Source organism: Malania oleifera, chromosome 8, assembly GCF_029873635.1.
Source record: "Malania oleifera isolate guangnan ecotype guangnan chromosome 8, ASM2987363v1, whole genome shotgun sequence".
NCBI lineage: Eukaryota > Viridiplantae > Streptophyta > Magnoliopsida > Santalales > Ximeniaceae > Malania > Malania oleifera.
This window is the reverse complement of record NC_080424.1, coordinates 81,126,054-81,151,815: the sequence shown is the minus strand read 5'-3', so window position 1 is coordinate 81,151,815 and position 25,762 is coordinate 81,126,054. Positions and strand designations below refer to the sequence as shown.

The 25,762-nt window shown below is 35.5% G+C and overlaps 1 protein-coding gene across 6 annotated transcripts in view; it reads right to left on the bottom strand.

The window, feature by feature from the left end:
* Positions 1-25,762, bottom strand: part of LOC131162068 (protein MRG1-like) — a 107,113-nt gene that overhangs the window by 816 nt on the left and 80,535 nt on the right. For 3 of the 6 annotated variants that reach the window (XM_058118199.1, XM_058118200.1, XM_058118202.1), the window contains 3 exons: positions 22,423-22,502; positions 21,093-21,262; positions 16,054-16,138 (listed from right to left, as the gene is read on the bottom strand). In XM_058118199.1, coding sequence (XP_057974182.1) covers positions 16,054-16,138; positions 21,093-21,262; positions 22,423-22,502 — 335 coding nt within the window. The remainder of the gene's footprint in view (positions 1-16,053; positions 16,139-21,092; positions 21,263-22,422; positions 22,503-25,762) is intronic. The other 3 variants (XM_058118196.1, XM_058118198.1, XM_058118201.1) reach the window with 1 other exon arrangement.

Here is a 25,762-nt window from a genome sequence, read left to right as displayed (position 1 = left end):
AGGCTAAAAACAAAAAAAATAGAACAATGCAAAAAAATTAAAAGGCTTCAAATCAATGGCAAACAAACAAGCACAAGCACAAAGAACTCAAGAAGCCGCTGCCGCCACCACCACCCCCAAGCTTCAAGTCACACTAGGTGGTGGTGTCTACATGAATCTTTTTCGCCATCCTGCATGATCTAGGGCAATATCCTCTGACTATTGGATCAATGTACAATCCTTACGATCTTGGTCCAAGTTATTTTAGGTCTAACCCCTCCCCCTCTTATTGCCATTAACATTAACTCACTCCTCGTCAATGGTGTATTATTTGGCCTATGCTAGAACTAGCAAGTGCCCAAACCATCTTTAACTGCCCCTAATGACTAATGTTTTCATTCCTTAATTTATCTTTTAGAGTTGTACCATCATCCACCTTGGCATTCGCATTCTTCTCCATATAACATAGCTAGTCTTATAGCAATCTTATAGAACGTTCCTTTTAATCGTAAGGGTATTCGAGGATCACAACACGCCTAAAACACTTCTCTATTTTTACCCAACATGCTTTCATTCTATGTGTTATGTCTTGTTAAATTTCTACTTCAACTTGCATAATAGATCCAAGATATCAAAATCTACTAGTGCTAATAATTTCTTAATTATCAAGTTTAATCTTATCTCTAATATTCCATTTAAAATTACATTTTATGTATTCCATCTTATTTCAATTTATCTTAAAAACTCTAAATTATAAAGTTTCTCTTTGTACATAGTTTCTACCTTAAATTCTACTCAACTTCTAGCTCATCAATCATGACAGCAGACAACATGCACTATAGAACCTTAGTTTGGATATTTCTAGTAAGTTCATCCATCATTAATGCAAAAATCTAAAGACTAAAAGTAGGCTCTTTATATACACATTGTCATTGGAAATTCCCTAGATTCTTCACCTGTTTCTCTTTTTTCTACAAATCCACAACAGAACTTTCACCCTATTGGATTTCACAAGGTCAATAAAAACAAGATGCAACCACTCTTCTTTTCCCCGACAAAAAGTAAGCCCTTTATATACACATATTGTGATTAAAATTCCCTAGATTCTTCACCTTTTTTTTTTTTCCTACAAATCCACAATAGAACTTTTACCCTACTGGATTTCTCAAGGTCAATAAAAACAGGGCGCAAACCCTCTTCGTTTCCCCACACTTCTCATTAATCTTCTTAATAGACATATGGCTTGTGTAGTTGATAAACCAAACTTATTTTCGAAACCCTCATTCCTAACCATGGCCTTTGATCAATTACCCCTTCTCAAAGTTTAGTTACTACACATAATTTTAGTTCCATGATAGTTATTACAATTTGGAATATCTCTATTTTTATTTATAGGTATTTAAAGTGTTTTTCCTCTATTCATCTAGCATTTCCTTAGTTCTTATAATTGTGCTAAATAAATTAGTTAATCATATTACTTTGTTATAACCCAGACATTTCCAAGAGAATTAGAGAAGAACAAGCTAAAAGAGAAAAACATGCACCCACGTGCATGCACACACACACACACAGTTCATCACAATAAACTAAAAGAAGAATAGAGAGACAAAAAACTTGATTGCTTGAATGCAGCCGGAACCGCAGTCCACTGAAGCTGGAAGGTGAGAGAAGAAAAGGAAGAGAGATGACCTAGTGAAAAGCTCTTAGGTTTTGAAACCCTGATCGAATGATTTCTGAATCAAAAACCATAAAAAAAACTCCAGAATAACAGCATTTTGGAGCTTTTAAAAAAAATATTTTGTGGTGTGGATTTAAAGAAGTATGATACTGGGTCCAAATTAAATGAAAAAAGGACCATGATCTAAAAACAACCGAAATGTTGCTGAAAACAAGATTATTAAAAAATATTGGTAAATTCAGATTCAGGCAATCTCTTATATGTGAAATGCAATTAGTTCACTACACTCCTTGACTATTTTCCAAACGATTTAGCAATCCCAGGCTGCTTTTTTGAATTTTAAAATTGTACCATTTTACTACAATAATGTATTTTGGACAACCAGGTATAAAAATACCAAAGGAATTGGTAACGGGGCAAACTTTCTTGGTTAATATATAGACCTTCTACTTAACAAAGAAGGAAGTACTTAGAATCAGAACTATGAGGTGGAAAGTTAGAGATGATAGATCCTGAAGAAAAAAAAAAGAAAAAAAGACACATGGGGTATAAGGAGGTAAAATCAACAATAAAAGAAATATCAAACCTAGCAATGGCCCAAGAATATAACTGGATACTGAATGGAAAAGAAAGAGAAACACTCACTACCAAGCATATATATATAAATACACACACACATACACACATGCCAAGCATGGACCCTAGAATAGAAGTATAAAAAAAAAACTGTTAAAAGTCGTCTAGGAGTGTACCTATGAAAGGAACTAGAACTTCAAGATATAGCTCTAATTTAAGACTAGGTTTTGAGTTTAATGAATACCATCCAGAGACTATAAATGTACCAGCAGAAAACCTACTTATACCCTAAGACAACTGAATATCCTTCTTCAAGAATACTGTCTTAAGGTTTCACTGAGAGACTAGTAATGCTAATGGACAAATGGTTTAACTAAATCGAATAGCCACAGAATATTTAGAAGATCAAGTATTTATTATAGAACCATTATAGCATTCCTCAAACAAAGAATGGGTTCACCATTTGTACAATATTTTGATATATCATCACAAAAGGAAGCAGAAAAAAAATGTCTCACTGGTTTTGAACCTCAACTACATGGAAGAAATGCAGAACATACTTCTAGCACTGCAATGAAAACTTTATCAGATTAAACAACTTGGAACCGTGGTGAAGAGACAAAAAGGCAAACGCAGAACTAAACTTTGAATTTGAAAATATAAATTTGACATATGGATAGAAGAAATCAAAATAATCACTACATACAAGTATAAAAGCAAGTATAGAAGGATGCCTGGTGTTAGTTCCAGATTTCAAGTTACATTTGCAGATTATTTGTGCTAACACAATTGAGGACCACTCGCCAAGCAAAAGCCTTTATCTTGGAAGGAACTTCAGCCTCGCAAACAACATGATATAGGAAAGATAAAAATAATCTGAGTAAGATGAGAAAAGAAAATTCTACTAGAAGAATCCCTCAAAGAATCCAAAGAATAAACTTTACCACCAACCCTACAGAAGATATGGCAATCCTCTAGTAAAGTAAAGAAGACAGCTCCTCCACCTCTCTATCATTCAAATCCCTTTGAAAGTGAAAATTCAAAAAAAGGAATCCCTCTCGAGAATATTATATAGGAAGAGAGACAACATAACCAAACAAAGGAAGAAGAAAATCCCCCCTCACCCTCATTCCATGGCCCTGAAAACACCCAAACATCTTAAAACCCAATAGATTACCTCTCCCCAATTGAAATTTTGTCAGAGGAAGAAAAGATGGATAAACCTGAGAAAAAAAACCTCCAAGGACTCTCAGAAGAGTTTCTAACACCCAAAGTAGCATCCATCGATTGTTTTGTAACCCATATTTACCTTTTATAACTGATTGCCAAAGAGAATTCACCTCCAAGAGAAATCTCCACAACCACTTAGCTAATAGGAAGTGTTATTAGAAGACAACAAATTACCAGCACCCAATCCTCCTCCTCTAGACCTACATACTGCCTCCCACCTAATCCTCTCTATCTTATGAGGTGGCTCCCCCAAATCCTAAAAATCGAAAAATCCAAGAGATGTTGACCGAGATAGTATTATCTAAAGAATTTGAAAAAGTCATGATATCTCTGTACAAAGTCAAACTAGTACTAAAGAATCTCAATCATTTCATTGAGAGTCTTGAGCAGAAGATTGCTGTAGTCACCTCAAAACTAAAAATGGAAGAAATTGCAAACAGATATTATTTAGTGTGGAAATACCCGATCCCTGATTTTCAGGGATACCATTGCAGCAATTCTGATTTTATTATTAGTTGACTACGTTAATTTAGGAATACAGAGATTATGGAAAATTCCTGATATCTCTATTAGTTTGTTTCCTATTTTTAGTTTCCTATATTTGGCTAGTTTCCTTATTTTGTGGTAATTAGTATCTTGTTACTGAATATAGTGAAAGAAACTTTTCTTCCTTCCATTAAATACAGGCTGTACATTTATCATTAAGAAATAAGAGAATTATTTTCTTCTCTAAAATCAACATGGTATCAGAGCCTCCTCTGAACTGTAGATAGATGACAAAATACGGGATGACAATGGCTCTGCAAAGTCAATCCTTCTCCGAAGTCACCTCCCATCCTGAAACCTCAGCCACAGGCAGCAATGGAGGATCAGATGGCAATCTTTTGCCCATTACAGGGCACAAACTCAATGGACAGAATTATCTTCAGTGGTCACAATCAGTAATGATGTTCATTTGCAGAAAGGGACGAGACAACTACCTCACCGGAGTAGCAGCCCCACCAAGAAAAGAAGATCCGAAGTAAAGAGCATGGAATTCAGAGAACAACATGGTGATGTCCTGGCTTATCAACTCAATGACAAATGAAATAGGAGAAAATTTCCTATTGTATGTGACTGCAAAGGACATCCGGGACGCAGCCAAAGAAATGTATTCTAGCTTTGATAACTCATCCAAACTGTTCATTGTTGAAAGTATTCTTCACAATCTATGCCTAGGAGATCTCACGGTCACTCAATACTTCAACACTCACACGAAATTGGCAGCAATTAGACATGTTTGAAGAATATGATTGGAACAGACCAGAAGATGGAATCAAATATCAGAAAATCATTGAAAAGAAAAGACTATAAATTTGTGTTCGGCCTCAACTAGGACCTTGATGAAGTTCGAGGAAGAATCATGGGGTTGAAACTTCTACCTAGTATTCGAGAGGCGTTTTCAGAAGTTCGCATGGAAGAGAGTTGAAAGAAAGTGATGATGGGACCACCAACTACGTCTCACAGCCCTGAAGGATCTGCACTCTCGGTTCAAGGGCCTCAACATCAAGCTGGAGATAAAAGACCGAAAAAAGGACGCAATCACTGCCAGAAGACTAGTCACACCAAGGAGACCGACTGGAAGATTCATGGAAAATCCGCCGATTGGAAGCCCTCACATCCATTCAACAACAGAGAAAGCCGTGGACATATGGCCATCTGTGACGAGAACCACACAGCCACAACAGAGTCTATTCAGCAAAGAACAAAGGGAACTTTTGCAAAAATTGATCAACTAGCAACAATACTCCAATACCTCAGTCATTGGAACCGGATCCTTGGCTCACAAAGGTAATTTTTTAAAACGATCTCAGTGCAACAAGAGAGAAAATCAGCCCATGGATTGTGGATTCAGGAGCCTCCGATCACATGACTGGAGATGCAAGGATTTTTAATACTTATAGTCCACGTCATGAAAATTTTCAGTCAGAATTGCAGATGGGTCTTTCTCAAGAGTAATAGGAACAGATTCTGTGGTTATATCAAAGAATCTCACCCTAAACTCTGTCCTCTTAGTCCCAAACTTAGATTGCAATTTACTTTCTATTAGCAAACTCACTCAAGAGCTTAACTGTGTTACTAAATTCTTCCCTAACTCGTGTGAATTTGGGGACGACGATTGGCAATGCTAAGATGTGCTCAGTGCTCTATATCCTCAAGGTTGGTGAACAACAAACTCACAAAGCAGATTCGGACAAGGCAAACAATCAGTCTACAAAAATTTCTTTTTCTATTTCTCGTTTCAATAATGATAGTGCAGTTATGTTATGGCACTATAGACTAGGTCATTCAAATTTCGTGTACCTTTAAAAACTTGTTCCCTCATTCAGCAATAAAAATCCAAAAGATTTTCAGTGTGAAGTTTGTCAATTCGCTAAACATGCCCATAACCCTTATTCAATTCAACGATATAAAAATTCCTATCCGTTATCAATGATCCATAGTGATGTCTGGGGACCTTCACGTATCAAAAGTATAACTAGGACTCGCTGGTTCATTTTATTTTTAGATGATCACACTAGGATCACTTGGGTGTTTCTCATGAAAGAAAAATCAGAGGTTGGGCAAATCTTCAAAAACCTCAACACTATGATTCAAACCCAATTCCATACCAAAATACAAATCTTTAGGACTGATAATGCAAAGGAATACTTCAAACACATTCTCGGAGATTACCTACAAAGTCAAGGCATTATACACCAAAGTTAATGTGTCGATACTCCTCAACAAAACGGAGTAACAGAAAGGAAAAATAGACACATTCTAGAGGTTGCTAGAGCAGTTATGTTTTCCACTCATGTCCCAAAACACTTATGGGGGGAAGCCATACTCACAGCAACTTATCTCATAAACCGAATGCCTTCCTATGTCTTAAATTTCCAAACACCTTGTCAACTCCTTCACTCTTATCCCAACACCCGAATTGTCTCAACAATACCACTCAAAGTATTTGGGTGCTCCGTATTTGTCCATGTCCACCAACAACACAGAAGTAAACTCGACCTCAAAAAACTCAAGTGTATATTCCTCAGTTACTCTCCAAACCAAAAAGGGTACAAATGCTATTCCCTGGTTACAAAAAAACTATACACTTCCATAGATGTTTCTTTCTTTGAACATCAACCTTACTACCCCAAATCTGATATTTAGGGGGAGAATCTCAGAGAGGAATACCAGCTTTGGGATATTGATGCCACAACAACCAACAACCACCCAAGTCCACAAGTCACCATCCCTCCTATCTCAACTACTCTGTTGGCTTTTCGAGTCCAATCTCTGTTTTGATGCTAACAAACACAAGCGGTTCTCATGTGTGCTTTTAAGTGCATGAATAGGTATAATTCAGGTCACACATAAGATCAAGACGACATGGAAGCCATGACACGACTCAAAACTAATATTTGGTGTATTCTATAGAGTTAAAGAGCAAAGAAGAAAGAAGAAGACATTTGTATTTTATTTGTATTGCATTTATTTTTATATCTCTGGTATGTAATAATGCATGCATCTGCATGATATGCATTATATGCTCAGATGGTCGTAATTTGACCATAGGGAACCGAATGACCTTAGGGCTCCCTTCGGTCGACCGACGCCGGATTTTTAGGATTATTTCTCAAAGGCCTTAGACTGACCTTAGGTCCCTGAACATTTCATAAAAATATGCCCTATAGGCTTAACATTAATCATCATATGAATAGGGTAAATTTTATAAGAGAAAAAGGACCGAAAATGCCCAAATTGGCATGTTCGGTCGACCGAACTCAGTTATACTAAGTTCCTCGGTTGACCGAACTCCCACCGGGTCAACAGGTTGACCTCTCGATCGACCAACCAGATATATATAGGCAGACCTGGTCGACCGAACCTCCTCTGGTCAACAGTTGATCTCCCGGTCGACCGACCAGATTTATACGGGCAACTCCCTAGTCGACCGAACCCCCACGTGAGAATTGCCAACCGCCCGATCGACCGAACCTCATAGTTCAAATTGATTCGGTTGACTGAACCGCGCGGGTTTGGAAATCGCCTCAAGTCTGGTCGACTGAACCTATAGCTCAAAAATTCCCTGGTTGACCAAACTTGGCTCCACGGTCGACCGAACCAAAAAAGTGGTCGACCGGAGCTCTCGGATTGGAATTTTTTAAAAGTGTTAAATCGCCATTAAAATTTAATTACTTTTTTCCAAAATACCGAGCGTGTCCCTAACAGTCAAAATTTTCAGAAAATCTATAAATACCCCCTCATAACTCTAAATTAGCAACTTTAATTAACTCTAAATTTCTATCTAATCCTTTGTTAATCAAAGTTCCCCCAACCCATTTTTTATTGCAAAAATTTCTTCTTTGAGGAAAAATTTTTCAAACTAAACTCTCCAACTCTTTTCCCATCCATTCATTTCAAAATCATTTTGTAAAGAGAATATATTTATTTTGGGCATTTATTTTCGTATTCACATGCTATACTCTCACATACTAGTTATTTTTTAAAATCATTTTTGAGAATATAGTTTGGTTTTATCCCGGATTATTTCTTTGATAAATATCTTTTGGGAGAAAATTATTTATTGCACAAATACTTCCTTGAACATAAACTCCAGATTTTCCAAACACTCTTATTTGCAAAAATCTTTGTTGGAGAACATATTTCTCATTTATATATATTCATATATATTATTTGTGCAAAAATTATTGAAAGAGCAAAACCCTAAGTTCTCCTACATTATTATTGAAATATCTTTTTGGAGGAAACTTTTTATTAGGGTTTAAATATAGTTAAGCACTATTACTTTACTGAGCATTATTGCATATCATATTAGAGTGCATTTATTTGAGCTTAAACATGTACATCTCAACTTGTATTTTCAGAAGCATTTCCATGTACTAGTTGGGTTCAGCCCGTCAATTGAACTAGGAAGTCTCAACCCCGTAAATGAGACTGGTTCGGTTCAGCCCAGAATTGAACTGGGGAGTCTCAGCCCCGTAAGTGAGACCGGTTCGGTTCAGTCCGAAAATTGAATTAGGGTTACCTCGCCCCGTAAGGAGAAGATGTTAAAGGCTTCTGCTCCGCCCGATTAAGTGAGCAGGTATAGTGGAATCCTTGGAGGGTATGTGGATGTGGGCTGGTTTGGTCGAACCTCGATAACAAATATCGTGTGTCACTCTCTCCCTATCTCATTTAAATTACTGCACTTTAATTTTTGCATGTGTATGCTTTCATTTGTCATTATAATTATTTGCATGCTCACCTCTATTTTAAATGAGATATGTTTCACGTGTAAGTCTGCTTTTATTGTTTTATTAATTTACTTACACATGTGAAAATGGGATATGATATACGGTGAATCGGCGAAACATTAAATTAGATGAAAAGTTTTAAAACCCAATCCACCCCCCCTCTTGGGATTGCACCGAAGCTAAAATACTCCTACTCCTACTCCAAACCACAACCACCAAATAGAAAAGAAATCTCAAAATCTTCCACCTCCTTCAACTTCTATCCAATGTCCAAAACCTGCAACCAATGGTGAGTTCATTGTATTTTCTCAGAAGGAGAAGATTCAAGAAGATTTAAAGCAACAAGCACCTCCCGAGCAAAGTCAAGAATCTGACCCGAATGCAAGAACACATGAAGCTTCACCAGGTTACACTAGCTTTAAATTCATCACTAATGAGTCCACTGCTAATGACCTTGATTGTCCCATTGCTTTAAGGAAAGGTAGAAGGTCATGTACCAGTCATCCAATCTACAACTTTGTCTCTTATAAAGGGTTGTCACCTAGTTTCCAAACATTTGTGGCAAATCTGAACAAAGTGCAGGTTCCTAACTCCATTCAAGAAGCCATTTCGATTCCGAAATGGAAGAATGTAGTATGGGAAGAAATGCAGGCACTAGAGAAAAATGGAACTAGGGAGATTTTAGACCTACCGAGTGGGAAACATCCAGTAGGATGTAAATGGATATTCACCGTCAAATACAACGCTGATGAAAGCGTGGACAAATGTAAAGCACGTCTGGTTGCAAAAGGGTTTACTCAATCCTATGGCATCGACTACCAAGTTACATTTGCTCTAGTAGCCAAATTAAACACTATTCAGGTACTATTATCATTGGTTGACAATCTTGACTAGCCTCTTCACCAACTTGATGTTAAGAATGCCTTTCTCAATGGAGACCTTACAGAAGAAGTCTACATGGACATTTTCCCTAGCTTTGAAACATAGGCAACTATGAATAAGGTGTGTAAGCTCAAAAAATCCCTTTATGGGTTGAAGCAATCCCCGAGAGCTTAGTTTGATAGGTTCAACAAAACAGTGAAGAAGTATGGGTATTCTCAGTGTCAAGCAAATCATACTTTGTTTATCAAACACTCAACCGAAGGAAAATTGGCGATTCTCATTGTGTATGTAGATGACATTATCTTAACAGGTGATTATGAAGACGAGCTGATCAAGCTCAAAACCTTACTTGCCAAAGAATTTCGAAACTAAGGATCTTGGGAGCCTAAAATACTTGGAATGGAAGTAGCCCAGTCAAGAAAGGGAATTTCAGTGTCACAACGGAAGTACGTACTAGATCTTCTTAAAGCGATAGGAATGCTTGGGTGCGAACCAGCTAAAACACCCATGGACTCAAGTACTAAGCTTGGAGCTAATAAGGACAGTGTTCCAGGGGTCAAAGGCAGATATCAAAGACTTGTTGGGAAGCTGATTTATCTCTCGCACACCAGAACAGATATTGAATTCTCGGTTAGTGTAGTCAATCAATTCATGAATGATCCAACTGAAGAGCATATGGAAGCTGTCAACTAGATACTGAGGTACCTTAAAATGACACTAGGTAAAGGCTTGTACTTTAGGAAAAACACAAGGAAATATATTGAAGTGTTCGCTGATGCTGACTGGGCCGGATCAATAACTGACCGAAAGTCAACATCTGGTTATTGTACGTATGTGTGGGGCAACCTAGTAACATGGCGAAGTAAGAAACAACTAGTAGTTTCTCGGAGCAGTGCAGAAGCGGAGTTCAGATCTATGGCACTCAGAATTTGTGAGGGAATATGGTTGGAAAGACTAATGAGGGAACTAGGAATCATGACTTTTGAAGGAATGAAGGTATTTTGTGACAATCAGTCAGCTATTAACATTGCAAAGAATCCGATGCATCACGACAGGACAAAACATGTGGAGATAGATCGCTACTTCATAAAGGAGAAGATAGAAAATGGGACAACTAGTCTGTTATACACACTGACAAATCAGCAAATAGCATATATCCTCACTAAAGCTCTACCAAGGAAGAATTTTGAAGATTTGAGTACCAAGTTTGGCTTGATTAACATCTACGCCTAGCTTGAGGGGGAGTGTGGAAATACCCGATCCCTGATTTTCAAGGATACCGTTGCAGCAATTCTGATTTTATTATTAGTTGACTATTAATTTAAGAATATAGAGATTCTGGAAAATTCCTGATATCTCTATTAGTTTGTTTCCTATTTTGTAGTTTCCTATATTTGGCCAGTTTCATAATTTTGTGGTAATTAGTATTTTGTTATCGAATATGGTGAAAGGAATTTTTCTTCCTTCCATTATATACAGGCTGTATATTTATCATTAAAAAATAAGACAATTATTTTCTTCTCTAAAATCAACATTTAGCAAACATAACTCGTGAAGAAGTGTGGTTGACAGTTCACAAACAAAAGGAGATTATTCTAAAAATGAGCAGGAGCATGACTTAAAAAACAACTCACTACAGTCCCCTCAGCAATGAAAGACTAACTTGGAATCTATATAGAGACGCATGAAAAATGCATAAATGAATCTAGAATAGACCGAGTTGAGGAAGGAGAAAGCTCATGGTTTCATCTTATTCTAATACATCCCGCTTTTACTGCAGCATGTTATTTGAGCTTGGATATTTTAAAACCACTACTTTCTTAGGACACAATATTGATAATATTTTTAAACTCTTCGCTCAAATCATCAAAGATTTTCTAAATACAAATGTGAAATTGCCCAAAAATAAGTACATTTTGGATGTTTTTTAGCACACCACTGGAATGGGGCTCTCAGCCTAAACTTCATTCCAAGTAATCACATCATGAGACTCCAAAAGATAACCTTATTCAAGAGAAGATTGATAGAGAATGGGAGAAACAAGCAAAAGCCAGAACTGCTATTGAACAGTATCTCTTGATAGAAAAGAGTACATGGACAGCTTGAAGAACTAATGCAATGACAAACAGAATAGTTTTCCAAAAAAAAAAAAAAGATGAAATCAGAGTTCCTACAAAACAGACAAACAACAAAAAGTGCAGAACCAGCATTGTAAATGCTGGTGAAAGACTATAAAGAGTAAATGAAAGCATTTATCTAATTCTGGAAAGATAGCATGGACTCAGAAAAAAAAAAAAAAAAAAAACCCATGACAAATTAGAAGGAAGCCATTACTATGAAAACCCATACAGATGAAGATATAATAGATAACTAAGGAGTGGCAAAAAATTGACATATAAAGCTATAAAAATCCAAAAGACTAGAATTTCAACAAAATCTTGTCCAAAAATCTAACCCATTTTATAAGGAGGCGTTTGGTTCGTGGCTTCTTTCAGTAGTCCTGGAAATGTGATGCTAGATGACCAAGGAGTAGCAAAAAATTGACACATAAACCTTTAAAAATCCAAAAGACAAGAATTTCAACAAAATCTTGTCCAAAAAACTAACCCATCTTATTTATAAGGAGGCATTTGGTTCGTGACTGCTTTCAAGATTCTTGGGAATGTGATGTTCATAGCATCGCATTTCCACATTTGTTTGGGAATCTAACGTGGCAGGCATTTCACATTACTAGGAATGAAAGGGTCCCATGAAAAAATGTCAGCCTATTCCCACGCTCCGCCATGGGTAAGCATGGGAATCACATTCCTATGGGAATCGTAATTTTTGAACTCACTATTTTGATGGACTGGACAGCTATACGCTAGAATATAGCTTTTTTTTTTAATAGCAAAAGAAATTTTTTTTAATAGGGAAAGAATGTAAGAGGGAGAATAAGATTATATCTTGAAGAAAATCTGGTTCGAACCAGAGAAAAGAACTAAAATAACAAAAAAAAAAGAGACATCAAACCAGCCAATTCCTCCAATTCCTATGTAAATCCTGAAAACTAGCTTCTCTAATAGTTCCAAACCCGACAAATCATAAAGAAGCCATATACTGATTTTTTTCCCACACCAGTGACCAATTTAACATCTTCCCAGAAAATATTTGTGTATTACGCTCCAGCCATATACCCCATAAGACTACAAATACATGACTCTTCCACAGAGTTGCCATATCCTTCTTCCAAAACCAGTGAATGAGACGACTAACGAGTCTTCTACTGAACAGGGGCAAAACCCAACCCTCTTCCATAATGCCAAGAGCACACAAACATTTGGAGAGAGAGCCTTCAAAGCTCTCCTAATCTGCAGCAGGCATTAATTTTGTTAAGAACAACCAAGCAAGTAAAACCTTTTATTTATTGGGGAACTTTGTCCTTCCAAATAATAGGATAGAGAGGAAAAGAAGAATTGGAATAGATCAGGAATACATAGAATGGTTTGCAAGTAAACACCCCCGACTGATCCAGAGACCAAGAAAGAACACCCCTTCAAAGGGTTGCCATTATTCAATAAGGACAACAAGGAAGACAACTCCACCATCTCCCTATCATTTAGAGGTCTCCTGAGATGGAGACTCCAAGAAACCAAAGAGCCACTCAAATTGTCAAAAAAGAAAAAAAAAAAAAAAGTAAAAAAAGAAATAACTATATTCAGCTCAGAGCACAATCTAAAAAAATGAGGAGGAAATGAAGTGAAAAATGAAAAATTACCAAGCTTAGTGAGAGGAGTGAAAAGAGAATAAATCTAGGAAATAGTCCTTCACGGACTCCCTGAAGAACATCTCAAACTAGCATTGCTATCCCAGCCATTCTCATCCAACTCAAACTTACTACGGATAGCTCTATTCCGCAGAGAATTTTCTTTCAAGGAGAGGTGACAACCATTTAGCTAAAAGAGCAGTGTTTTAAGACACCAAATTATCAAGACCCAACCCTCCCTCCCTATTAGACCTACAAAATTCCACCCACCTCACTAAATGGTCCCTACAACTCCCCACACCAGATCACAAGAAACATTTCACGATTTCCTCTAGCTTACTGGCAATGTCCACTGGAATCTTAAAAACCAACAAGAAATACAGCGGAATGCTAGAAGTACAGGCTTGAATAAGCGTAATTCTACCCCCATGAGAGAAGAAGGGCCCCTTCCAACCATCTAGTCTCTTTGCCACCCTTTCTACTATTGGATTCAAAAATTTGCCACTCTTAGATTCCCTTCCAAATGAACCCCTAAGTAAGTCAAGGACCAAACCAATAAACCACACCTCATGGCTGTAGCCCAATCAGTAGTTCTCTCAACATGTACATTTAAGGTTGCTAACCCACTCTTCCCCATATTAATTTTGAGCCCAAAAACCTTCTCAAAAATTTAAAAGAATACCGAAATTCTCCTAAACGAAGGGCTATGATCATCAAGGAAGAAAATTGTATAGTAAGCAAATACCCTCTAATATAGTATTATCAAACTATATTATTATATTAAAATAATAAATTATTAATAAAATAAAATATTATTATATTAAAATAATAAATTATTAATAAAATAAAATATTATTATTATTTTATTATAAAATTTAATATAGTAGTTGACACACCATATTGCCCTCAATTATCTCAATTAATTATTGTTTACGTGTTATTTTTCTTTAAAATTTTATGATTATTAAAAATTTTAGGGATTTAATTAAGCACACGAACTTAGTAGGTTTTTGTGTTGAAATATAATTACTCTTTATATATCGGTTACACACGTCAAGGGTATAATAGTTATTTTCTTAAAATGTCTCCCAGGATTCCCATGTTGAGCCAAACATGGACATGGGAATCCTATATAAATTTCTAGTAATCTTACAATGTGAACCAAACAAAAATATTCCCACAAGGCAGGCATCCCATTCCTAGAAATGAGACTCCTGGGAATGTCATTCCATGTGAACAATTTTTTCTACCTGAATCAAGATTCTATACTATTTGTAAAAGATAGGGTTAACTTATTTGCTATTGCTAGAGTTTTTCAAGTCCAAATTGGCAGTCTACATCCTCAGCTATATAAGGAGGATAGACTCTGTGGTTGTGTCTTGCAAGGCATTTGAAAGTCATCCAGCAAAATAGGGAAGTCTCTTAGTGAGGAAGTGTTGATGGTCAGGTCTTCCTCTAGTCTGAAAAGAATTGTATGTGTATAATTTATAAAATAATTGAAGAATTTGATCCAAACAATGGTTGTTTGTTATATTCATAGAACTCAATTTGTAGCCATTATTTTCTAAGTCCTCAAACTGAATGAAGGCAAGATTCTGTAAATTGTTCCAGACCCTTCTATCCCACTGCCTATTGGCAAGTTAAAGTGCTGAAAGAACCCATGAAACATAGAAAGATAAGAGGCAAGGGAAGAAGTAACTTTCTTATGGTGGATTGTTAGCTAAGTGAGAAAGGTCTCCAGTAGAGTCACAACAGACAAAGCTTAGTGGATCACCACCACAGGTATAATTTCAAAACTTAAAACGTAATAACTCTATTTAAGGTTTTAATTTTATAATTTAGTGTTTATTGAGGGTTATTGTCAACTACTCTTTACTCAAGGTTTTTATTTTATACTTTATAATTTAATGTTTATGGAATTTTAGTGTTTCTTTAAAGTTCTTATCAGGCTGGTATCAAAGCTTGGGATTATTCATTAGTTATTTTTTTTCTTTGACGAGAAAAAGCGCATTTGGTCTTTAATATAAAATTTTTTCCTTGCGCTATAGTAAAGTTGCTTGAAAGTAGAAATCTGCAAAAGTAGCAGTGGGATGCAACATACATCCCTAGAAGGGGTCTGACTATCAGGATTCAACAATAATATGCCATCTAATCTGGCTATCTGAGATAGAAGGATCATTTTTTTGTTTTTTGTTTTCTGTTTTTTTTATCAGGACATTTAAAGGGTCTATAATGGAAGATGAATAAATCAAGCGAAGGCAGCCTATTTATTGAAAATTTATGCACTTCCTTTTCAACAAAATAAGCAGCATTTTAAACATAGGCAGTAAACTACATTTTTAATAATGCCAAACACAACCACAACATCAACAACTTCCAAAAAAGATGTACAATGGCTTAAAAATATTTACATCTTTTTCTATAAATTTCAAAATATGAAAAGTTTCTGCAAAATGTTATACTGGTGATTAGAAGAATTATTTGGAAGATATAACAAAGTATGTTCATCTTCAAGCATCTCTCACTTCTAAAGACCACCACTAACCTTTGCAAGTTAAGATTTTGTCCTCTTTAAGATTCAGTAGAATTTTTTTCCTTGAACTTAAAGTTTTATTGCAAGACAGAGTGCTATCACAGAATAGATGACGGGAGTTAAAGGTAGTCATAAGGATGATAAGAAGTTGTACTTGAGAAAATCAAGCAATTTCTGCTTCAACTCTGTCAAAGTCTCCCCTTCGATGTTAGCATAGAACAGTAACTCAGGCAACTTAACTGCATATACCAAGGAAGTAATTAAAACCTCAGAGGAGTTTGGAACTTAAAAGCATGAAATCAAGATAGATGGCTCTCCACAATCATCAAGTACACTTGTGAATTTTAACATGCACCACTTTTTATTTTGCTGCACTATTGAAGAAGAGCAATATCATAAACATCCAAAAATATCCTCAAAAATTGTTCAACATTTCATACAAAAATTTATGATCACAAATGCAGTAAGCAAATTCTGTAGACCAGGTTCAGTTATTTCCAATTACTTCTGAGTTCTATATGTCAAAAAGGTGTTCAAGTCTATAACTTGGAGAATAAATGCTTCAAGAAAGAGAATCAGGCAAGTGCACAGTGATGCTGCAAGGGAAGAGAGAGAGAGAGAAAGAGAGACAGAGAGAGAGAGAGAGAGACAAAGAGATCAAGAAATAATGAAAGTCTGGGCAATCATATTCTTGCCAAGATCACTTAATGTCTTGATTTATTTCTTAACAAAAATTAGGGAATGACAAAGTTGACAGAGGCATTTAAAACAAACTCTGTCTCAGAAAAATGTTCTATTTCAGAAAATTACCAGAAAGATTTTAAAAATTACATGTTAAAAAAAATTAAGAAAAGCTATTCAAAACTAGGTAACATGTTAGAAGAGTACACTAAAAAACATTTCTGCAAAATCAAATGTATTGAAGTTGACCAGGGATCTGGGACACTCAAATATGTTTTAACCCAAGTGTTTTGATTAAAGTAGTTCAAATTCTGTTGACTCTTACACAATCATATGACCATGGTTTTAAATTTCCACAAACTTGTCAAAATTTCTGTCCAAGTTTATGCTTTCCACGATCTTTGACATTGAAAAGGTAGCAATTTCCTGTCTTAAAATTTTCCTTTGAAATTTCCAAAGATCATCTTCATGAAATTTGACAAAAAAGAAAAATGATTGGGAAAAAAAATCTCCTTCAAACTGAAATTCGAGTATTGATACTAGAACTCAATATCGGTTTATTTTTAGAAAATAAATATATTAAGAAAGAAGAAGAGGTTACAATCTAAGGTAGGACAAGATATAGACATAAAAACACAGCTCAAGAAAAAAAAAAAAAAAAAACAAATGAATATGGTGGTGGTGGTGGGTGTGGAGCGGGGAGGGGGAGACCAACAAAACCTAATTTAGAAACCCTCTCTTAAACCCCCTGCAATTATAATTCACAGAACACCGCAAATGAGCTAGTTCTGCTGGCTTTTCTTCACCTTTCAAGTGCATCATCCAGATGACCTTAATTTCCTCCAGGACTGGACATCCATAACCCCATATTATCCAAAAGATGTTGGGACTGCTACATCCTTTCTATTAGCATCTTCCACATGAATAGGCGAAATCCCATCCATACACTGCTGCTCTCCTCCCAGACCATCTTCCTCAAAACAAGATTTCCCTCCAAACTCTCCATCACATATGGAGGCACATACAATAGATCCCCAAGTAAATCATATGACTGGGGCACATCCCCATACTGTTCCCAAATTTCATCCAATAACAGACCATCAATAGCTTTTCTGATGTTTTTAGTGTACTTGTAGGCCAATCTCTCATAATGCCCACATTTCTCACCTGCTTAAGAAACAGGAAAAACATCAGAATTCCCAGATCTACCTGCACCATTTGGTCCATTCCTGACTTTTCCCAAAGCTTGTCTTACAATACCTGTGGATCCCTTAGCTTACAAAGAAGATGTAGCCACCTCCTTCAACCATTGCAGATCAGCCTTTTTTGGAAGATTAGAAATTGTCTGCAAAGCTTGAGAGCCACCATATTAGAGAGATAGCATCTTCCACTCGTCTGCAGATTTTTATTCAGCTACTTGTTCATATTATAGGCCTGACTATTTATAGGAATTAATGGACCATATATACTTTAGGCCTCTTAAGTTTTGGGCTAGCAGAAGAATGCCCATTTATAATGCCTGGCCCAACCCATTCTAGGGGAACACCATTTTCATTTAACTCAGCATGACCATTTTTCTTAAGGCCCAGCCAATTATACTCCCATGTTCTTGCAGCCCTCTCAGAAACCCTACCTATCGCCCCCAATGCTGAGGATCAACGGCAAAGGATGCAAGACCAGGCATAAATCCCTTGATTTAGATGGAATTTAGGCTTTCAAAATTTGATCAAAGCTTTAATAACTTTGAAAACTCTTCAACTATAGCACAAGTCATCTCAAACAAATAAAAGATCTTGTTTTCAGTTTGGGATCATTTGAAACAAATTTGTATTCATTAAACAACCTACCATAGTGTCACGGATCGAACACTTCACACCTTGTGAAGGGCTGTGCAGCACTAGTTATAACACTCTTGCTTAACTAGTGAAACGAAAGTATAATATGGTTTCAGCACATAAACAAATTCTTACCCATTGAATATAATGTTAAGCGGAAGCAGTTAATAAGCATGAAAGTAGACAAGAGTTGCACAGTAAACTGTAATGCAATGATATTCATTATTAACACCTCCATAGGTAACATGTTTAGCAAGGGAAGCAAGTAGGTTGAACACAAATACAATAGCTAGTGAATTTTACAATGACTAATGAACACTTGGCCTCCCCTAAATAGCTTTCTACGCTCTTCTAGCTTTGACATTAGGAAACATCAAACTGATCCAAGAGTTGTACTCCCATTTTACACTAATGCATCACCCTACTCAAGGTCTTAAATTTCGATTTCGACTCAAATTTCAAAGCTCCAAAAGTACAGAAATTTCAACGGGAATTTTGATTTCAATGTCAATTTCAATTTTGATTTGGAAAAGTAATGGAAATCAGTAGTAAAGCATGGAATTCTTTTATGAAACTTTGGAAATGATTAATAGACATAATAATGTAAGTTTTAGGACTAATATATTACAAGTAAATACTTCTATGCTGTGTATGTGCATCAAACATATTTGTAAGATAATGTACATTAAACATATTTAGTGAATCAGTTAATACAAATGAAAGTCATAAATCATTTAAATAATATTTATTATACAAATAATGATAATTTAGACATGAATGGTTAAATAACATATAGTAGGTTTATTTTTTCATATAATTTCAAAAGCACTTTTAAAAATCTCTTTTTTTTAGATAAAAATAAATAAAGCAATTAAAGAGAGAAACGTCACTTCACTCCTAAATCTTTCATTTGAATTCCAAGGAAATTTCATTGCATAGTTCAAATTTCAACAAGTTTCGCTAAAATTTCAAGATTTCAATAAATTTCGGATGATTCGTTGAGATTTCGATGGAAATTATGCAAGACAGAAATCGACTGCCATTCCGATTTCAAGGCACGAAAACCAGATATTTCGACGGAAATGTTGACAATTTTATGGAAATTTAAGAGCATGATCCTACTCAAGAATAAAACCTACGCCATGCTACTAACTACATGATGGTTATCCATCCCATGTATACTAAACAAGTGGTCATAGGCAAGCATAATGCCCTAAACAAGTTTGGCTTGTCACACATGGTGATATTCAATTTAATAATTCTGCATAAATATTATCATTGTCTACAACTATTTTTTCAACTAATCACTTATATTTTTGTTATCCACATTATAAAATGTGTATAATGCCTAGTAACTAATCTTATTAGGCAATTAAAATTTCCAGGTTTTTTTTTTTAAATAACAAAATTGCATAATAATAAGAAACATCTACGTAAAAAAGATAAGAGTATATTTGTGCTATAATCATATATGGATTTTCTTATAATTGATGTTTGTTTTGGTCCATTTATTTGGAAGTGACCCCTTTTCCTATTAATAAATTTTCTTTATTTCATAAAAAATAAAGATTATCATGAATGACAAGAGATGGTATATTGGTAATAGGCTTTTACCACACCACATTCTCCTCTCAAGTTAACTATCGATAAATAAATAAATAAACACTATTATAAGATAAGGAGAGGAAAGGTTTAAACCTTGTTTAAATTTTATTTAACACTGAACTCACAGATTGACTGCAACATTTTATTTGGCCATCAGTACCTAAATTTGATGTATTTGCATATGAATTATAAAATAATATTTTGTTGGTTTATGACTTCATTTATATTTATTGAAAATATTTAATATACTCATTGTTTTACATTTATTGCACCTTATAGTAATTTATGCATTTGTTCTAAATCATTCATTACATGTCTATTAACAAAATTCAAACTTTCATAAAAAAAAATTCCACATTTTAAAAATAAAATTTTTAAAGAATTGAAATCAAAATTCACATTAAAATTTTTGTACTATTGAAGCCACAAAATTTTAGTCAACCAAAATTTGGATATGACTCAACCTTGCCTGCCCTACAGAGGCTAATGCCTGCTTATTTTCCCATGATTTAAAAAATCACTTGCTTTCCAAGCTTCAGTAATAATTTGCTAGAGATTTTGTCTAATTCATCATTCTTCACTTTCAAAAGTGATAGATAAATAAACAAAAATCTAAATGTGAAAAATTTTAGCTATCTCACATTACTCAAGCAACAAATAGATACTCTACTGCACAACCAAAATATTTTCCAGACTTAGTATCAATAAAAACAATAAATTAAATAAAGAAAAATGTTCCATATGATTAGCAAATGACAACAAATACTTTCAAAACGAGTCCTGGTCATGCAGATACATATTTTCCAACAGCTAAAGAAACACGTTGATACAATATAATCATTTTTTCCCAAGAGAAAAGCACGTCATACGTGACTTTCATATGGTTGGTTTAGAAACTAATTGGAATTAATGTTTTTACATATGACTCAGCCATAATCATAAAGCAACCTAGAAACTTTATGTCTGAATCTGACAGATAACAGTAAGATTAAACCATAGCATATAAAAAGATAGCAATGAACATGTCTCACAGAAAAGAATTAACTTCATCAGTAATGTAGGATTACGATACCAAAAAGGCGTAATAGATGTTCAGCACCATATACGGTTGAAGGAGACACATGATCTGAAATTGCTTCTTGATACTGTTCACGCTCACTTTTGTAAAGAAGCATTGCTGGCAGGGCTTTGTCAAAGTAACAACGCAACCCCTTCAGAACTTCTCCAACAGAGTCAGCTATCCTTCAACCACCAATGTACATTATGGAATGAGAACAGTGACAACAAACAAAATATTATAATCGTAATTAATATATAATATATAAATATATCAACATGCTACATAGAAAATAATTATTTCCAAAACCTCAACAACAAATATAAGCACAGAAAATCATCTACAGAATGCATAAACTCTTACCTCCTTACTAGGTGATGCTTTCATCTCAGAACCTTGATCCTGTGCTTCTAACACAGAACCTTGATAGAACATCACTCCCATCATGAAAAACTTCAAAATATTTTTGAGTAGGTCACGTGTAAGAGTTTGTTTTTTTTCAATTAAATAAGGATAAAGTTACAATGAAATTTAGCACTTCTTGGACATTCTTATGTGAAAAAAATCTTGTCTTTTTGCAATTATGTTAGTTTACAGGCTGACGTTACACATTTCTTTGAAAATATTACATGTTGGATTGTATGTTGTAATTTTATACATATCTTTCCTATATTATACATTATTGACAGAGATGCTCCAAGACACTTCTAACCTTCAACTTCTTTACATCTCTCGGTTTCCCCATCTCCACATCCACATCACATCACTAACTATGCATAAACTAGAATTTACAAACACAACATAATGTGTTATAACAATCAAAACAAAGACTTGAACATGTTTTTTACTGTAGCACTAGTTGTCAATACTGATGCTTGGGTGTAGGATGCTCTGGAGCACTTTTTAGTGAGCAAATATACATAGTAAACGAACCAGATCAGCCCATATAAAAAATAATAATTACTGTTTGGACAATTATCAAACCTTAAGGGGGAAAAAAACTTTCACAATCCAAAGAAATGTGATTGCAACTTTGTTAGATGCCCAGAACATGAGAAGAAAACAATAAATTGTCTCCTTACATAAAGAAAGTTAATGCCAAACATAGATAGAACTTCGTCCACAAAATGTAGGATAAGTACAGTAAACCATACAGATCCAAGAAACCTGCAGCTCAACCATATATTAGTGCCTTCTTTTTTTCTTTTCTTTTTTTTCCTTTTTCTCTTGGTAAGAACTGAACCCTGGATCCCCATTTCACCACCCCAAGAGTATAACACCTAAGCTTTAAGGTGCCATGCCAAAGCAGGAAAAGAACTATGAGAAAGCAAGCACATAAACTTACTCGCCATCCTTCTTTAACCTGTAATCAAGATACTTGTTCAATATGTCATCAACATTTGGAGAGCGTGGAATTTTAACAAGCTGCAAGACAGTTTTAACACTTAAATCAAATTCTAAATCAGTCAGGATTAGCATCTGAAGGTAAACCATAAACAAATGGCCATAAAAGATTTAAGGGCATATAGCAAGGAGGAAATAACCAGATGAGATTTCTTAGCCAACTGAAAAATAATAATAAACACTGTGCAAATAACCAATTGAACCTTGCAAAGATTGTAAACAGAAAAATGAGCAAAGGGCAAGACAAGCATGCAACATTCACCATTTAAATTCTACAGAGGGCTATCTCATCTATTGAACTGTAATTATTGAACCATGCTGACAGAATACTCTAGAAGAACACAACCAAATCTTCCATCCTACTCCAGCTCTGCATGCAACATCATCGCCAATCTCTATGACCTCATAAATGATTAGTGATGAGAAAATGGTATACCCTCATGCTAGAAGTACCATGGTACAAGACTTGCACATAATTGTGTTAAGTTTTTCAATTCCCAAGAAAGGAAATAAAAACCAGAAGAGATATACTTAGCAAAAAAAGAATCATCTCCAACATTGATATTAACATAATTGGAGGAATAGAAACCAAAGAGGACAAGCCTGCACTTGGATAGACTTGCCACCAATAAACTGCTCAATTGGTTGTGCAAGATTAAACTTGACCAACCTCTTAAAATGGAATTTTTTGTTCCCTGGTTGGGCCTGACAGTATTATGGCCCCAAAATCACATGTAACAGACCTCTATCTCCCAGAATTGCTAGACAGCTTCTCTCCTTAATCAAAGAAAACAAGTTAAAATCACACTCAAAATACTTGCTTTACAAAGAAGGTGCATTAGCATCAGCAGCAGTCCCCTTCTGAATTGCTGCAAAGATGGCACACTTCGGCTTAAATGATTAATTCTCAATATTCAAATGAAGACAGAAGTCAATTTAGGGCTTAATTCTCAATATTCAAATCTGTCCCTCACAGTTACACATCAAACCTTTAAGGAAACAATTTTTAGGGAATAATAGCAAGTCCCTAGACAAGGAAACATCATTTAGGAAGTAACAAAAAATCCCTAATTTATGAGAAAAAAAAAATAGAAAATCCTTAGATATTGAAAATTCACCAAAATTAAATCCAAACATCCTAAATTATGCCTACACATGGTAAACACAAACATCTCCAAATGCCTTAATCTTCATACTTGACCTCTTGACATTCCCCGTCTTCTACCACGTTTGGAAAAAAATAAATAACCTCAAAGTCAGAACATGTGATAAATGACAAAATGACGAATCATGCAAAATTTAGATTGAATGATATAATCTGCAAGTTATAAAAAGCAGTATGCATGCATGTGGACAAAGTCAATGAAATCAAACTTAGAAGGAATGATAAATCCCGCATATGCCATCTCACTCACATCTTTTTCCATGAACTCAGTGGACTTACTCTCCATGGATGGCTTAATCTCTCCAATTTCCGCCTCCTCAAGCTCCTTCATGGATTCTTTGGGCTTATATGTCAATTTTAGAACATCCTTTATGCCCATAGATCCTGTTGCTAATAGAATTGGTTGCATCTCTGGTTTTGACATGGGTTCACTAAGAATCACCACATATCTCACTTTTTATTCTTAAACAATAAAGTCTTCTTAGTTAACCTTATCAAGAGCTTTAAAAATATCAGGTTGATTGCTTAGCTCAGTAACTTTGGGAGCAGTTCACTTAATCATAACTACAGCCTATTTTACCCACATAAATCTAAACAATCATTACTTCTGTCAGTTCACTGGTGATGTCGGCAATTTTTTTGTGATATTGGAGATCCATATTTCTCCATCCTTCAAGGACATGTATATATCTCGACATCTTTAACTCAAGCACATATAGCCGAACAGACTCAAATTGGTCCTTGGTCACCATGGTTGTTGGCATGGACTGGGTATGGGTGATGATAGTATGTATTGGTGATGGTGGGATGACAATGACAATATCGAGGATTGAATTGAGGCCGTGGGTTAAGGATCTGGGAAGTTCTCACATACAGTAGCACACACAGATAGAAGATGGAAGATCCACAAATCTGCAATGTTGGAGGTGCACCGAAGGCAACTTGCAGTGCTGCGACTATTGCTGGCGAGACTTCAACAACTATAGTGCTCAGCTTTGAGCACTTGTAGCCCATGATTGAAGAGAAGGAGATTCCAGTGGATGATTCAAGAGTTATTCAGCAAGGAAGATCTGCCGGTGGGTGCTGTGGCTACAGGTGTGATCACAATGGGCCAAAGTTTCAGCTGTGATTGGCAAGCATGATCTGATGGTTGTCTGATGGATGGTCTGGAAGTGGTGGATGGTGGTTTGATGATGATAGAAAGAGATGATCAAGATAAGGCTCCAATACCAAATTGATGTAGGGACAGTTGGCAACAAAGAATCAGCAAGAAAATGGAACAAAATTAAGAGAAAACCAGAAGAAGGCAACAAAAAATAAATGAGAAAATTAAAATGGGGAAAATCAAAGCAAGACTCAATGTAGGGCTTAGTTCTCAATATTCATATCTGACCCTCATGGTTGCACATCAAGCATTGACATAGGCTTTCCCTTAATGCTAAATAAGTGAACAATCTCTAGTAGATAATAATATCAAATCTTATAAGAAAACAATTTGAAGGGGTGCCTTGGTGCAATGGTAGAGTTATCACCATGCAACTTGGAGGTCATGAGTTCGAGGTGTGGAAACAGACCCATCATGTTCCGCCCCCTTTCCAAGACCCTACTTATGTAGGAGCTTTACACACCAAAGCTGCCCAAAAGAAAACAATTTCTACAAAATAACAGCAAATACCTCATTGATGAAGAGCATGGTACAAATTACAAAATGTTAAAAATTACAAAACTAAATACAAATATCCTAAATTATGCCAACAAATATGGTGAACAAAAACATCTCCAAATGCCTTAATTTTGCACATCTGTGACCTATTTATGTTCCTCATCACACCAATTTCACTTAGTAACTTGGATTTGGGAATACTACCAACCACACACCATTCATCCACTCATTAATGAAACAACCAATATTCCAGAGCTCTAATTTCCTGCTCAAGGGGGAACGAAAGGTAGGAGACCCGTTTTTATTTATACAAGCCATTGTTGGTAAGTGAAGCCTTTTATGCAAGGAAATTAAGACTCCAAGTTCCTTCCACACCTTTGTTGTGGTTAGTGGTTACAATGGATAAATGGCCATATTGAATTCATTTATAGGCAAGGTCTTAAATTTCAATTT